Genomic DNA, 16,525 nt, shown 5'->3' with positions numbered 1-16,525 from the left:
CCATGTATGGCAGGCAGAGTACTTCACCTTGCCATTTTGGGTAACCTGCTTTAAAGTGGAGCTTTGTGTGATTGAAGGACTTTTGTCCCTTTCTTTTGTCCCTTTTAAATAGTAACAGTGAGGTTCACCCAAGTTATCAAGGAAAAAATAGAGAGAAAGAGAAGGAAGAAAGAAAGAAATCACAGTTGCTGTAGAAATTCCAATTAGTTTAAAACAAAAGATCTATCACAGAGTTGGTGGAGCCTCAAAGACTTGCATCTAAGATGGAGCTTTTCTCATGACCTTCAGGGAAGCCAGAGGAAGATCATCTGAATCTAAACTTGGGCTTCCACTGTCTCCTCTCCACAGACCTGTGCCACATGAACCACGAGGAAGAGGAAGGCAGGAGGGACAGGCTGTGCTGAGACCTCACCCCTTTACAATGTGCCTTGTTTCCATCTCAGTTAACAAGCATGGAAGGCTTGGTTTTCTCCTTCCTCTACAAGGGTCCTGTTGCAAAGGCTAAGGGAGAGCACCCGCCCGGATCAGCCAGCTTAGGGACTGCAGTGAACAGGAGGAGAGTGGCTTCTGGGGGGACCTACAGTCACTATAGGATGAGGTGAATCCTGCAGCTCTGGCTAAGGGCCAGCTGTGCAGCAGGGTGGATTACACAAATGTCTCCTTGGACTAGTTCTAAGTGAGCACTATTAAGTTCACCTCACTCACCCTGTGATGCTGTGGGGCAGTTGGGTAACCCAGTGTCAGGTTCACTAGAGATAGATCAGGTGGAGCCTACATCTTATCTGGAGAAAATACATGAGCTGATTGTTTGACTAAAGCCACCTTCTAGAATGCTAGCTCTTCTCCATCCCGGGCTTGTGAGTAAAGCACCATGACTAAGAACAACCTTCCTCCAGTGGAAATGTGACCTTTGCTACCATCCAAAGGCCTTGCTGCTCTGGCTTCTGAAAGGACACCTTGACCAAAGGTCTTGTGGTCTGCAGACTAGACACCTTGTGCCTTTCTGTGGCTGGGGTTCTGTACCTGGATTCATGTGACCTTTAGTCATTCATCCATTTCACTGAATCATTCAACACTTGTCATAAAACACCTACTGTGTACTAGGCCCTGCTCTAAGTGATGACCAAAATAGGAGTTCCCACCCTCTACAGGATGACCATCTTCGTTCTAGCACCTTCCAAGCCATAAAGTGCTTGACATATATCATTTGATTGGCTCCCTGAATCTTGCAGGGGAAGAAGGTAGATCCAGAGGAAAATAGGTGAGCTGTCCACATCCTCAGTTATACTGGGGGTACTTTCTATTGTGTCTTCAACTTAAGAAAAAAGATACAGCTATATGAGTGTTTGGAATGACATAGTGGAAAGGCACAAGCACAGCATATGCAATACATCATGGATACCTTAAAGCTGAACAAGTCAGAATTAATGGAAGGCCCAGCTGGAAGATATTTTCATGACTCCCTTTTAGGTTCCCCAACAACACATTTACAAGATGGGCCAGGTTTTAGCTCTGACCACACATTCTTCCACACATGCATAGCTGATTCTCTTCCACAGCCTCCTCCTGCTCTGCTCGAATTTCATCTTGATGCAAAGATGCTTACAAAGCAACACATCACTTTTGGTCAGAAGGATCCAGGATCGAACCATTTTAGTGGGCAATATATACCCTTCATCCTAGAGGGGTCCTCAGCTCCCAGGGGCTGTCTAAGAGCTGAGCGTTGTCCTGCCCCACTGATGGTCATTCTCCCACTTCCAACATCTGGATAACTTATGGCTGTTGGCAGGCAGTCTTCTTTGGTTTAGGTGATAGGTGAGAATGTGGCCAGTAGGGCCCTTGAGGATAGGATGGCCAGGTTTGCTGTCAGAGAAGCTCACTGAGCAGGCTTTTGATGCCTTGCTCCCATGCCGTCTCTATATAGCTAAAAGCATTGCTTCAGAAACCACAGATCTGTTTACTGCAGAGTGTGGGCAAAGCAATGGGAGCACTGGGGGCAGAAGGCTAGGATGTGTGTCTGTTATAATGGATGGATCTAAGACAGAGTGTATGGGGTGGTTTGCTTTCCTATTTCTGTGTGGTTCTGATCTCTTTTGTGCAATGTGTCAGCAACCTGCTTCCTATACATCCCCTGTTGGACTAGGAAGACCATGCAGGGCAGGGGTTATGTCTGTCCCCCACCTTTCTATGCCTCCCCCATTGGACTATGAAGTCCATGCAGGGCAGGGGTTATGTCTGTCCCCCACCTTTCTATGCCTGCTCCTAGCAGAAGCCTTGATACAGAGAAGATGCCAGCTAAACATGGAGATTAGTCAAAGATGTGAGATCCGAGCTTTAGGGAGTAGTAGAGAGCAAGATGAGCCAGACTGGGGCATGGCCCAGGTCTCCATGCCCAGCCTGCATGTCTGAGCAAACTCCCTTCCCCAGGTGCCCTCACCTCGGCAGACTGGCCTGTGGTCACTCCAGGCTGCAAACATGTCGCTCACTTTCATGCAGGTGATGCGCTTGGACCCTTGCAGGTCATAGCCCTCGTTGCAGGTGAACTGGACACTGGATCCTAACCTGGGAGACAAAGACGTGTTATGAGTTCATTCTCTGAGGAGTACACCCTGGCTTCTGACACAAGTCTCCTGGGGAATGTTGTGGCCTTTCATCTAGTGTCTTCTGGTCACCACTGAAACTCTGTTGGAGGCTGCAGCTGCCCTTCATCTTAGTTGTTTGGGAATGTTTGATGGTTTTAGGGTTGAGTTAAAAGGAGACTTTGTGAGCCGAAAGCACTGCTGGGAGATAAGTATCAATTAGGGCTAAGGGTGGGCGGATGGTACCTATAAACCAGGGTGAAGATAGACAGATATGGGAAGATGCCCTGGTAGCACAAAACTGTAAAAATTTACTACCTGAGAGGCTCTGAGGTATGCCAGTCAACCATAGGTCTGTCATCATTCACGTACCATGTCAAAGAGGGACAGTCCTTTAAACTCTGGCTGGCTACAAGCATTTTGTGGCCATTTAACATAGTCATGTTTTAGTTGTACCTGGTCAAACCCTATAAGGCAGGGCTATTGTTCCAAGGGTCAGACTAGGAGAGATGACAGCTTGTTCCCAGTAAATGGTGCTCTGCGTCCATCTCACCCTCTCCACCCTACCTCCAGGAAAGCCAGGCCTTGTTTCCCCAATGCCAGCCCAGGTCACCCCACCCCACACCACTTGCAGCCCATCCCCAAGTGGTTTCTTACCTGAAGTCTGAGCCTAGTCTTTTTCCCTTTTCAGGTATGCCAGGATCTGGACACATATTATGTCCTTGGGACACACCAACCTGAGTTACTACAAGGCAAAAAAACAGCACACACATAGAGAGAGAGTCTCAGGAAGGCACCAGGCTGCACAGCATCTCAGGGTGGGAGGGAGGAGACAGGATGAGGCTCTGTTCCCCCGAGTTGTGGAGGATGTCAGGGCTCTACTGGACAGGGCTTTCCTGACTGTACAAGGTAGGAGGCTACTTTTGATAAATTCCTTTGCAAGAAAAATCCAGGTGAAATTCTTTGGGATCATGTGGGCTCTGAGACTGCCCCTCTTGCTCAACAACCATCCCGTTCCCTCATCCCACACCTGTGGCCAAAAGTGGACTGTTCAACGGCTCTCTGGTCACCTCCCCATCCTGCACTTCAGATCCAGGGATGGAGACTCTAGATGAAATGACTCCGCCCCACCCCCCAACCTCAGCCCCCGATGGAGAGATGACTCAAAGGAAGTTAAATAAAATGTGAACGCATGATCAGAAACGGTAAAGAATGAGAGAGAGAAGGAGAAAGAGAGAGAGAGTTGCGGCTTCAAGTTTAAAGCAGGGACTTGTGCTCAGATATGGACATTTCTTCTGAGAGCCCTCTCCCCATCAGACTCCCATCAGACCACAGTAAGCAAGTACCAGAATATGCTCTCCCATCCCTCCCAATGTTACACCGGCCAACAGCACCAACCAGGTGTTATCTGGTGTATTTCTAGTGGGTGGGATGACATTCTTTAACCCTTTATAAAAAAACCAAAACCTTATTCATAAACTCCATCTAGGGCGGCGGGTACACACACAGTTTGGACAACAGGAAACCCCCAGGCTGTTCACTGGCTTTGATGGTTCACATTGGTCAGGCTGACCTAACTTCATACCTCTGCATTCCCAGAGTGGCGGATGACTGAGAACTTAAGCCACCTTGCCCAGAGTTTCTTCAAGGATCCACTAACCCCACAACTCCAAACCTAAGGGATTACAGGGTGTCTATGGCGACAGTTTCTGAGCTTGCTCACATTCCCGCTCTTCCACTCAGCACCCGAAGTGTGCGAGAGGCACTCTATCACCCACCTTACACACAACTCACTCATTCTCCACCGAGGGCACACTTTTTTTTTTTTTAATTGCACACAAGAATGACCATTGTCTTCAAGAGGTTTCCCATTGAGGGAAGTCATGAAGCATTGAAGAGACTTCAGAACCAGAAGTGGTGGGGATGATGAAGGGATGCTCAGATAGGGGGACCAGTCATGTATTACTGGGAGAAGTATGGAAGTTTTCCCAGAGTGGGCGGCACTTAACATGCATCTTATACGGGGGTGAGCTTCAGACACAAGGGGACAGTGGCAAAAGCAGAAGACAAGCACAGAGGAATGAGGTGGAGACAGAGACAGAACTGGGGAGGGGTGTCAGTTACAGCTAGAGCATAGGGAGGGGGAGATGAGAAGGCGGAACACGAGGCCTCGGATGTGTGACTTTTGAGGGGTGCAAGTCCTATCCCAAGCACACAGGAATGGGGGAGGCTGTTGGAGAGTTCTGCATGGCTGAGTGTGCGGCATCTGTCTTTAATCCCAGCACTTGAGCAGTAGAGTGGGTCTCCATGAGTTCGAGGCCGGCCTGCACTCCATAGCAAGTTCCAGGTCAGCCAGGGCTACATGGCAAGAAAACAAACAAACAAAAAAAAAAAAACCGGACACAAACAAAGCAGAGGCCTTGGTGGCAGGAGGGTACTTACTAAAGGAAGCTCTGTGCTCAGTCAGCTCACTGCTACAAGCAGAGGCCTAGAACAGCCCCTGCCTACATCTCCAAGTAGCCCAGAGGACTGCTGACAAGGGAATCTGGTCACTTAGACAGGCTCTGGGCTCAAGCCAGACACAGGACAAACTCTTGGTTGTGTGGTAATGATGCCAGGAAGGCCTCCTGGGTGGCTGCACACTGCCAGGTTGAGGCACACCATCTCATTAGTCTTTATCCTGTTCCCTTGCTTATCAAGCCTACACACTGTCAACAGAACTGTGTTTCCATCAAACCCCGACTCCAGCAGGCTAGGGCAGCAAGACTGAAGTTTTTTAAGTAAAGTGAGTTTTTAGGGAGCCATGTGCTTTTCAAGGACAAGAAAGGAGATGGTAACTGGGGCACCAGGACAACGGGGTCTTGAGGAGTAAAGGTGGTAACCAGGATGGGGAAGATGGTCCGAGATCCCAAGAGATGTCCCTGATGTCTTTGTCATCCAGCCTGTGGACCATAAGTGCAGCAGATTCTAAGCTAAGTTCCCATTGTCTTCAGGTCCTGACCATTCAACTTGTAAATGAACAACACCCATCCCAAGGTCTCTACCAACAGAAACACCCACCTTTAATCAGCACCTTGAGAAATCTCAGCAGTTCCCACCACTTCCTTTTTCCTCTCATTCAGGATGGACAGCCATCCAGACAGTCAGCAAGGCTGAGCCAAAGCAAAGGATAACAAGGCCGGCCCATTGGCCAACCCCTGAAGTACCATCCAGGAAGCCACAGACCCGCTGAGGCAGCTCATATCCAGCCAGCACCCTTTCCCTGGGCAATGATAGTAGTCCTTTGAAGACCTACCTGTCTCTCCAGGAAATGAACAAACCTAGTCCAGGGATCAGATCACTACAGGAATTGCAGAAGCAAAGGGCATTTCCTGCTGTCTTCAGAACTTCCTACCTGCACTGTCAGTCTAGACCAGACACCGGTGCTGACTTACTGTTGGCTACTTGGGGGAGGGAGGAGCAGTCAAAAACTAAGGGTAATCCTGACCCAACCCATCATGGCCCCACAATGAAAAAAATCTGTGTTAATGCCTGCTACCCAAAAGAAGGGAGATGCTGATAGGTACAGAGCCAGGAGCCACCGCCAGGGGGCTGGTTCCCACAGATTGTCTGGAGGAAATCAGTAGGGACCACCCCTTCCCTGAGTTCAAGACAGCTGTCCACAGAAGGTCTACACAGAATGTAAATGATGGATTAGTGCAGATATCAGCTGCTGTCTTGGTGGAACTTGGGTCAATGGGTCAAACTAATACCTTTTTTAAAGAAAGTCTTAAAATGGGGATTCAAGCCTTGTTAAAGAAATACCACATATACATATATATGTTTAAAGATTGTTTAGATTACTTCCTTAGTAATTTCTTTGGGGCTGTTGTGGACACCCGAGGAAGGTGTAAGTGATGAAAACCATGGAATCTCTCAGATAGATGCACCCCCATATCACATGTATTTTCCAGCACTTTATGGGCCTCCCACAGTAAGGAAGGCCCCACAGACGACCCATCTTAGATTCATAGCATCCCTGGAATAACGGCAGGCTAGAGTTCTGTATCCCCATTTTATAGATGCTAAAACAAAGTCATTCATTTCTAGGGCAGAATGGGCTAAACACGTGGGTCCCTCCCTCACCTCCACACAAAGCTGGACATTTTCTGGAATGGCATTGATGGCTCCAGGGTGAAGTGTAAAGCAAAGCCACAGTTGCTTTTGTTCATTTTGTCTCCATGGCCATGTCAAGAGCACCTGGGCTCAGGGAAAGGCAGATGATTCTCTGCAGGGCTCAGGGTAGACCAGAACTCTCCTAGGGTCCTGTCTTTACCTGTGATATCCTTAGTCAGGCACAAAAGGAGAGTTCTCTAGCTTCCTTCTGCCATCAAATCTCCTGGAGCAGGGACTACCATAGGATCTGGTCTACAGCTCACCAGCCACTTGTACCTTCTCACTCCAGAGAGCATGAGTCTAGGGCAAGTCCTCACACTCTGGTTCATTCTAGTCAGGCCCCCACAGGCCTCTGCCCCAGTTTTAGTCTGGCCCCAGACACCATCACAGACCTTGGGGACCTGCTGGCTTTCCTCCATCTTTCTTTACCAAGTATACTTCTGGCGATTGGAGAAAAATAAAAATCGCAGGGAGGTGAGACAGGACAGAAGAGGGGGGACAGGTCAGGTCAAGGGAGGAGGAGAAAGATGAGGGAGAGAGTGGCAGGAAGGAGACTCAGTCTCACGATAACCAGAATAGCCTCCCTGTACCTGGTTCCAGACTGGCAATGGACTGTCTACACCCTACCCTCTAGGCTTGCACTCTAAATCCCTTCAACAAAGGCCCAGCAGGCGTCTCCTTGGATGTGCTGTTCTAGACCATTCCCCAGCACTAGATCTCTTTTTGTCTTCCAAACAAGGGTAGCAGGAGCAAGTCTCCAAAGACACGATTTGCCCAAGCAGGTCGCTGCTGGGATTTCCCCACAACCCTTAAGAACCACGATCCAAGCCTCCACTTCGCTCTGCCCAGCCAGGTCCTTAGAGGGTCTATTAGACATGTTCCCTCCTCTTCTGCACAATCTGACCTTGGGAGCCGCCACCCTCCACCCCCATACACATTCACCTCCAGATCCCAGCCTGAAGAGGCGCCAGAAAGAGGACTGTCTTATCAGGTGAAAGTGGTTCAAAAGGAAAAAGAAAGAAAGAAATGTGCAGAAATGACACCCTGGACTGCAGACTGAATGGGGAGTGAGGAGGGGGGAGGAAGGAGGTGATGGAGGGAGAAGGCGGAGAGCAGCTCCTTAGCTGCAGGCTCAGTAAGTCCACACACGGATGAAGGGAGGGAGGGCCCAGGGAAGTCATCTAACAGAGGCCGACTTCCCTGGTCACAGCACCAGAGGTTCGGACCCAAGCATAAGAGCCCTATGCACTGGCACGTGTGGCGGGCCAGTTGACACTTACACACAGACGTCTTCTGGTTATTGTCCTTGCTGGGCATCAGCTTCACACCTCGAGACTTCAGCTCAATCTGCTTCTTAACTAGAGAGGACAGAGAAGGAAAGATGGTTGGAGGGGTAGTCTGTGACCTGAATTGGGGGGGGTGGGTCTTGTAGAATGAGTTGTACCTACTCTTTGGACACTTTTGACTTAACATTCTCGCCTACCAAGTTCAAGCTTAAGAACCACAAGATCCAGCAGCAGCAGCAACAACAACAACAACAACAACAAAAAAACCCTGTAGAACATAAATCAATCAATCTCATGTTAAGTATGTTTTGCGTTGTATTCATGGCCATTCTGGGCCACAAAGGTCCATGGGCCACAGGCTGGACACACTTGCTTGTCAGATTTATCCTTTCTCTTGGCTTGGGGCATCTATGGAGGGGGGCTTCCATGTAATAATGAGGCATGGGGTAGCTAGGTCCCTGCAAAGAAGGAGCAGACCTCTGAGGGAGGCAGGAGAGGGGCTCCAGGACTTGCCAAGGCCTTTCATGAAAATAAACCACTGTTGAGGTTTCTGGGTATGAAATAATTTCTGTCATTTCCTTGGAGAATTTTTTGTGAGCATCTGCAGCTTGCTAAGTTTGGATCTGGAATGCTCTCCCCCAAACTATGTACTAAGAGTTTAACTGCCAGCCTGTGACAGTACTAGTAGGTGCTAGAAGTTTCTGCAAGTGAGACTTATGGTAATGTCATTGAACATGTGTCCTTAAGAAGGTTCTTTGTGCCCCAGACTTGCCCTGCTGCTGTGAAGGGGGCAGCTCCTCCACCGAGTGCTCCCTCCATCACTGATTGTGCTGCCATAGGCTCAACCTATCGACTCATACCTCTCGAAACCACGATCCTAAACAACCCTTTCTTCTTTTTAACTGGATTTACCTTGGGTGTTTGTGATAGCAACAGAAAGCTAAGGAATGCATAGTTCACCCTCTGCATGTCTGTAAACCTGTAGATTCCTCCCCCACACAATTTCTGAGCCAGCCCTGACAGGAAGTGGTAAACTGGGTCAAGTGCCACTTGTCACTATTTCCCATGTCATAGCATTTGTGATATGAATACTGTGTGGTACTGGGCACTAAACCCAGCACTCACATATACCAGGCAAGCAACCTACCACTGGGCTATTTATATCTTTGCCCTGTGGTATGATTTTTGTAGCCATTGCAGAGGTGAGGTATGATTCTCTCTACCCATTAACCTTGGGTCTGGAAATTTGAAAGGCCTTGATTCTAAAACCTTGAAAAGCACCTGCTGGATTAGACTTGTCTCTTGCATCCTCATTATCATGGGAAGATGTGGTTGTAGAGTTGAGCCTATAGACCCAGCCTGACACAGCCTATACCAGCTGACATGGGGGAAGGGGAAGCTGAGTCCTGGGGCCCACTGAGATCCGTACAGAACTTAGGTGGCTGCCTAGTGGATAAAGTATTAGTCTTGACTCTGCCTGTTCGACAACTCCTCTGGTCTTTGCCGAGTGGCATGCAGAAGGTGGAGCTCTGGGTTACAATGATCCATCCTTCTCCCCATCTGTCTCTTTTGGTCTGACTTTTTCTGTTTCCCGTGGCATGTTCCTGACCACCAAGAACTCATTGCACATCTGGTTGTAAACCCTGGACCATCCATATAATCTTAGGTCCCCGTGTGCCTTGTCAGTTTGCCTCTGGCACCTGACTCAGCCCTGCTGACTGATGCCTAGGAGTGGTAACAGCTGTACCCAGCTGTATGCCAGACCATGGGTACTTTACCAGGTCTTCACTGGCCTTGGTTCCTCACTCTCGAACCATACACAATCCCTCAGTAAATACCCCCCAATGTCGATGCCATGGCCACCTGTGATGGTTTCCAAATCTGTCACCCAAGCTGCTGTCATCTCTGCTGACTGCCTTGATCTCCTGCCTTCTTCCTTCATCTCCGAGTAGCCTGCCCTTAGCACAAGGGTCAAGAGGAATCTGGATGAAGCACAAGCCATTTCTGCTTAGGCCACTTTGGTGACAACGTGCTCTCCTGGAGCACAATCTGGGGTCTGTAAATTGCTCACAAGGACCAACCTCCCCCTGTGGCCTCATTAGCTTTCTCCTTGACCCTGACCAGTCTCCTGCTACACAGGCCTCCCCGAGGCTCCCACAGTGCACCAAGAATACTGGCTGCCTTGACTGCCCATTTCTCTAGAATGCTTTCCTCAATGAGCCTTCATCCGGCACTCCACTAAATGGCACCTCCTGCCCCTCCTGAGTTCCTCTCCTGAGTGTTCTACCATGCTATATCGTTTTTAGTTTTTTCCCTTTTATTTAACTAAATTTATTTTGAGGCAGGCTCTTACTGTGTAGCCCTAGCCGGCCTGGAACTCATTATGTAGACCAGCCTGGCCTCAGATTCACAGAGCTCTGCCTTCTGCCTCCCCAGTGCTGGGGTTAAAGGTGTGCATCACCATGCCTTGCTCATTTATCATCTCATGCTGCCATGTAAGCTTGACCATGGAGAGCACTCTGCTTGGTTGGTATATTTTCGGTGCCTAAAGGTGTATCTAGGATCCCAGGAAATAGTCACCAGGTCCGTAAACTTCCAGCCTCCTTGCCTGGTAGCTAGTGTGCTTTGATAGGAAATAAAACTGGGACTCAAAGAGGGTCAGGTGACTGGAGTTAGAACAGAAAGACGAGACCCTCTGCTTCCTGTGACAGGCCCCTTGAATAATTCCAAGGTGACTACCCATCATTCTCTGCGTCTTCTTGTCCCTGTCAGATGCTAAAGCCTCAGATATTCACTTAGGATGGGAGGAAACATACCACTCCCCAAAGCAAAGTCCACAGCATCAGGTGTGCAAGAGAGCCTCCCAGTGCCTCTACTTCTTGCTGAATAAGAAAGCCAACCAAGGAATTTGTTCCCCTGACAAGTGACTGTCTACGTGGGATGCATGATGAAACCCAGTCACTACCACGGAGCCCCATCCTCCTCCCTCTGAGCTCTGGAACCTCCTTTATAAATGTGCATTGCTCTCTGTGTGTATCCAGCGGGAAAATTTCCAATGAACACTAACATGGGCGCATTATCAAGCAGAGGGCATTAGCAGGGAAGCATGCATTATTCAAGCCCAGCTAATAAGGTATGGCTGCGATTCAACCATCCCCGGGAGAAACAGCCCTATCTGAGTACTGCGAGGGAAGTTGAAGTTCCTGTCCCCAAGGCCCCAGGGCACAGGGGGAGCATGGGGTCCTTGACCCAGTGCAGCCTGTCTGAGGTAAGTCTATAAGGATGGCTCACCACACCTGCCTGAGAGGCAAGGGTGTGACTGGGGAGGGACTTCATGACCTCCTGTCTCTGGTTCTGGGGTTCATTGGAGGGAAGGGGCGAGGAGGAGAAAAACAGAGCAGAGGTGGCTCCCATTCCCAGGGTTACCTGATACCCTGGTTTTCTTTGAGTTCTTGATGGGGTGTGTGAGCCTTGGCCAGGAAGAGAGGAGCTGCTAAGAGGGACAACTCTTCCTGTCTCTCAAAACTGCACTGAGGAAAAGCCTTTCATGACCCTGCCCTCTTGAGACCCGAGAAGGGCTCCTGACTTTGGGGGTCTGTGCTATCTGGCTGCATGACAGTTTGACACAAGCTAGGTTAGCTGGTGTGATGGCTTTTATGTGCTCGGCCCAGCAAGTGGCACTATTAAAAGATGTGGCCCTGTTGGAGTAGGTGTGGCCTTGTTGAAGTGGGTGTATCACTGTGGGTGTGGGCATAAGGCCTGCATCCTAGATGCTTGGAAGCCAGTCTTCATGTAGCAGCAGATGACGATACAGAATTCTCAGCTCCTCCTGCACTATGCCTCCCCAGCCCACTGTAGATAATGTCACCTCTGTTAAGGTGGCCCCGAGGTATATAACAAGGCAAAATGAGCAAGCCAGGAGGAGCAAGTCCATAAACAGGACTCCTCCATCGCTTCTGCTTTAAGTTCCTGCCTCCAGGTTCCTGTCTTGAGCTCCTGCCCTGACTTCCTTCAGTGGTAGACTGTGATATGGAACTCTGAGCTGAAGTAAAACCTCCCCTCCCCGAGTTGCTTTTGGTCATGGTGTTTCATCACAGCAATAGAAACTCTAAGACATGATCCACCCTCTCTACCCTCCTCTCCCCAGAACTGCCTAATCCACAGGGGCAGGACTTGGCAGCTGGGCTGCTCTTAGTTGTGAATGACATCATCCCCCAGCCAGAGCTGGAGTTCATGTACACTCTCCTCTCTGAATTGCTTCCACTTTTACCATAGGGCAGAGTTTACCGAGGGGATGAGTGCCAAATGAGAAGGAATCTAAAAAGTTGCCATATGTATTAACACTGTTACTTTTTACTTTTGGAGCTGGGTCTCCGGCTTTACATAATCCATGATACATTTTGGGCATCAAAAGGCCACAGGACACAATCCACTCGCAGAATTTTCACCCTCGTGAAGTTAGCCTGGGAGTTACTGGGGTCACAACTCTTTGAGCAGATGTTTCTTGTTCCAGCCTCATCGTAAAAAATAAAAATAAAATAAGAAATAATTTTAAAAGGAGCTGGGCTCTGGGGAGCTATGGTTCACAGCTGGCCCACACCATCTGGGAGGTAACAAGTGGGTCAGCGCTCACCACCTGCACATGAAGTATCCCTGGGAAGGCTTATGAGGCCCAGGGTGCTAGCAGGTGGTACTATTTTGCAAGGTTCTGAGAACTTTAACAAGAGTGGTACCTGGAGGAGGTAGGCCACGGGGCATCTCCTTAGGGTCTGAATCTTATCCCAGACCCTCCCTGTGTGTGTGACTCTCTCTTCTGCTTCCTGAGCACGATGAAACAGGTGACTTTGCTCCACCACCGAGCCTCACCTTGGGCCCTCAGCAAAGGGGCCAATTGACCACTGGCTGAAACCTTTGAATGGTGAGCAAAAAATAAATCTTTTATCACTTAAATTTATTTTTATCACACCAACAAATGCATAACAGGGAAACGGCTCTGAAGACACGGGGTTGTCAGAGTCAGGGTCAGAGGCCCAAGACTGGGCCTGGGAGGGAATTTAGAGGAGTTTGGGGGGGCAGTCTGAGAAGCCTCGGACTGCTGTGGGCAGAGACTAGTGGGACGTTTTGACTGGAGCTCAGAGGACAATCACGTAGTTAGGACCTCTGTTGAGAAGCAGATTCACATAACATTGTGGCAATGAACTTTACATTCTGTCTGTTCTTAAGGCTCTAGGGTAGAAACTGCTATTTTGGGGGGGGGGGCAATGCAGGATGCAGGACAGTCATAGCATGTTGGATAGAATTAGGAACTTGTTTTTGTATAAAATTAAGGGTGGTTTAAGGAGCTGACTTTGAATGTCAGGTTAAGGGTGGGACTAGATTTATGATAAATAATACTAATTTTCCAGTAGTTGGACTGAGAGACACTTAGGAGCTTGGGAACCACACACTGCTAGTGTGTCTGTGAGGTACCTCGAGACCTGATTAGGCTGTGAGGACTCTGACCTAGTCAGTGATTTTATCCGTTGGTGTTCAAATCTGACAGGACTACTGGGAGGTCGGAACTGTGTGAGGCCGGGTTTGACTGGAGGAAGTTGGTCACTTGGTGTGGGGAGTGCCTTTCAAAGGCACGCTTGGCCTTGGCCCATTTCTGCCCCCTCCCCCAATCCCCGCCTGCTTCTCCATCACACAATCCCACTATCATGCCTCAGTCCCAAACTGATGGTGTCAGCGGCCTTTGAACCAAAGTAAATCTTTCTTCCTTTTAAGTTGTTCCTCTCGGATATTTGTCTAAGGCAGTCAGGAAGGTGGATCTAGGCAAGATCTATACATCACCAGGGACATTAGCATCAAAGAGTCACCTTCACAGGCTGGGGCTTCAGTTGCAGGGATTCCAGGGAACACTCCCACCTTAGATTTGCATATAGCACAACACCTTCCCCAGGTGGGTGGAACCTGGCACACCAGGGGAAATCTGCCACAAAATGAGCTCACTGAAAAACTAACTCAGCAGATCCAAGCGGACCAGGGTGCCAAGGGGGAGGGTCCAAGTACAGAAGGAGTGTCCCCATACAGTCCCTGAGAGCACAACTGCAGGGCCTGTCAGAAAGGAGGAGTCTCACCTAATTCCTCTGCATATACGTCAGGGCCGAGTAGCTTGATGTTCTCTTGGGAATCCTACTCTGAGAATGGGAGTGCTTATGAGTCTTTTACCACCTCTTCTTTTCTTCTACTGGGCTGCCTTGTCCAACCTTGGTGTGATGTTATGTGCCTGCTCTTCTTGTAGCTTGTTATGCAGTGTTTGGCTGATGTCCCTGGGAGGCCTGCTCTTTTCCGAGAGGTGGGAGGGGAGTGAGAGGAGGGGAGGGTGGGGGAGGGGATGGAGGGGAAACTGGGGTTGGGAACTAATATCCCGGAGAAGAATAAAGAAAGAAAGAAAGTAAAAAAAAAGAAAGGAAGGGAGAGAGAGAGAGAGAGAGAGAGAGAGAGAGAGAGAGAGAGAGAAAGAAAGAAAGAAAGAAAGAAAGAAAGAAAGGAGGGTCCAATGAATAGTTGGGTAAGTCAGTAAGAACTTTGGGAATTTCTGGGTTACATTCATTCATGTTCCTTACACCTTCATTCATCAGTGAGTGTGAGACCCTTACACCTTCATTCATCAGTGAGGGTGACTATAAACACTGAGCCGCTGGGGTTGTGCTCAGGTACTTGTTGATAGAAAAAGGGTTTTATTTAAAGGGACTGGGAAGATAGCTCAGTGATTAGCTGGGGGTGTGGGGGGTGGCATGGGCTTATGCTGCCTAGCTGTAATTCTAGCCCTAGGAAACAGAGACAGAGGATCCCTAGAACAAGCTAGCTAGCCAAACAGTGAGTTTTAGCTAACTAGCTGTGAATTTTGGGTTTGCTTGAGAGACTCTATCTCAAGGAAGAGTGTGGAAGAATGAGCAATAAAGGAAGATTTCAGGCAACGGCCTTAGGTTTCCACAAGCACACATTCACAGCTATGTGTGCATATGCACACAAACACTTTACACAGAGACACATGAAGGGGGAGGAGGAGGAGGAGACTCTAAACTCCTAATGAAGTGAAGAAATGATACAGCCCAATGCTGGCCTGGCTCAACACACTTCTCAGCACCTCAAAGCACACCCCTTGGTGCACACCCCTTGGTGCACACCTGCATATAGGTGGCATCCATGCACATATGGTCATTCCTGGCAACCACAACCCTCAGAGGCATACACATGAACGCATGTCTATAGCTTTCATGCAGCGAATGCACTTCTCACAAGGATATGCGCTTTTCCACTGGAGGTGAAGAGTCACAGTTCTGAAGAGCCCGGACTCCCGAGAGAAGCACGCTGGGTCTAAATGGTTAATGGGAGTGCTAGTAGGTTCCACCCATCTCCTCCGAATGAGAACTGCTACAGGAGACTGCCAGGCTGCCCCCTTCATCCTTTTATATTTTAGTTAATTACAAGCCATTTCTTCACTGTCATAGAGGTTAGTGGGACTCATGGCAGGAAGTGAGCAGGCAGAATCTAGTGATAAAACAGCACTCTAGTCTGAAGCTCGGGCTGATCAGGCCAAAATAATAGGAGACAAGGTTGTTTGGGGCCAGAGGGAGCCCTGGCCTCTCCCCGGGGCTCGGAAGCATAAACAGAGCTATGCCTATGGATTCAGACACTGCATTCTTGGCCTTCTGCTGGCTGTCCTGTTGACTTCATCAACCTCAACTTCCTTGTGATCACTCTTCCTCAAATCATTTGCCCACTGTCACAAAGTGTCTTCGACCCTCCCTGCAGGAATCTCAGCTGATCAGGTCTGGTCACATCTCTCTTGCCCACGCCCCCTCTCAAGCCCATCTTCTGAAAGCTGCTTAAGGTAGTCGTTTGAGAACTACATGAGCAGGATGTGTGTGCATCCTGCATCCTGTCTGTTTTCCCTGCTGCTGCTGCTGCTGCTGCAGCTGCTGCTCAGTCACCAGTTCTGTGGTTCTGCTTCAACTCACATCTTCCACTCGACAAAGCTGGTTCAGACCAACTTGCAGGGCAGATGCCTGAGGCCTAAGGCCATAGGGCGTGGACCTAGCAGATGTTGCAGCCACAGCAAAGGGAAGAATGACAAGAACTGAATGCAGCTGGCATTACCTCCAGGCCAACTGACTCAGAGGACGAATACAAACTACAGCCCCGGAGTTGATGCGGAAGGATCTAGACAGGCTATCACTTCTAGCTACTGCACTGGCCTGCATAGCCGAATGGAAGGGTCAGACTGGAGGCGTTTGTCTGGCAGAAACCAGGTCATGGCACCTGTCACTGCCATATTTAGAGAAGTTAAGGTTCAACCTAATCTGTGACATTCCCCAAGGGGAGGGCTCGTGTTACCACAACGTCTGCAAATGCAGATAGGGGAGTTAGTGGCACCATTTCTGATGTCAACCCCAGAGGTTGGCTGGGTGTCAGCCTAGCAAAGGACAGAATCATACTGTTAGAAAATGAAGGCCCAGA

At 49.2% G+C, this 16,525-nt stretch overlaps 1 protein-coding gene across 1 annotated transcript in view; it reads right to left on the bottom strand.

Moving 5' to 3' along the window:
* Window positions 1-16,525, bottom strand: part of CSMD2 (CUB and Sushi multiple domains 2) — a gene marked incomplete at both ends in the record, with an annotated part of 547,554 nt that overhangs the window by 243,087 nt on the left and 287,942 nt on the right. The window contains 3 exons of the mRNA XM_080921920.1: window positions 2,438-2,562; window positions 3,237-3,324; window positions 8,015-8,092. Coding sequence (XP_080778046.1) covers window positions 2,438-2,562; window positions 3,237-3,324; window positions 8,015-8,092 — 291 coding nt within the window. The remainder of the gene's footprint in view (window positions 1-2,437; window positions 2,563-3,236; window positions 3,325-8,014; window positions 8,093-16,525) is intronic.

The sequence above is a fragment of the Micromys minutus genome (genome assembly GCF_963924665.1).
Source record: "Micromys minutus genome assembly, chromosome: 9".
Taxonomy (NCBI): Eukaryota; Metazoa; Chordata; class Mammalia; order Rodentia; family Muridae; genus Micromys; species Micromys minutus.
The sequence above is the reverse complement of the archived record's forward strand: the minus strand, read 5'-3'. Positions and strand labels throughout refer to the sequence as shown.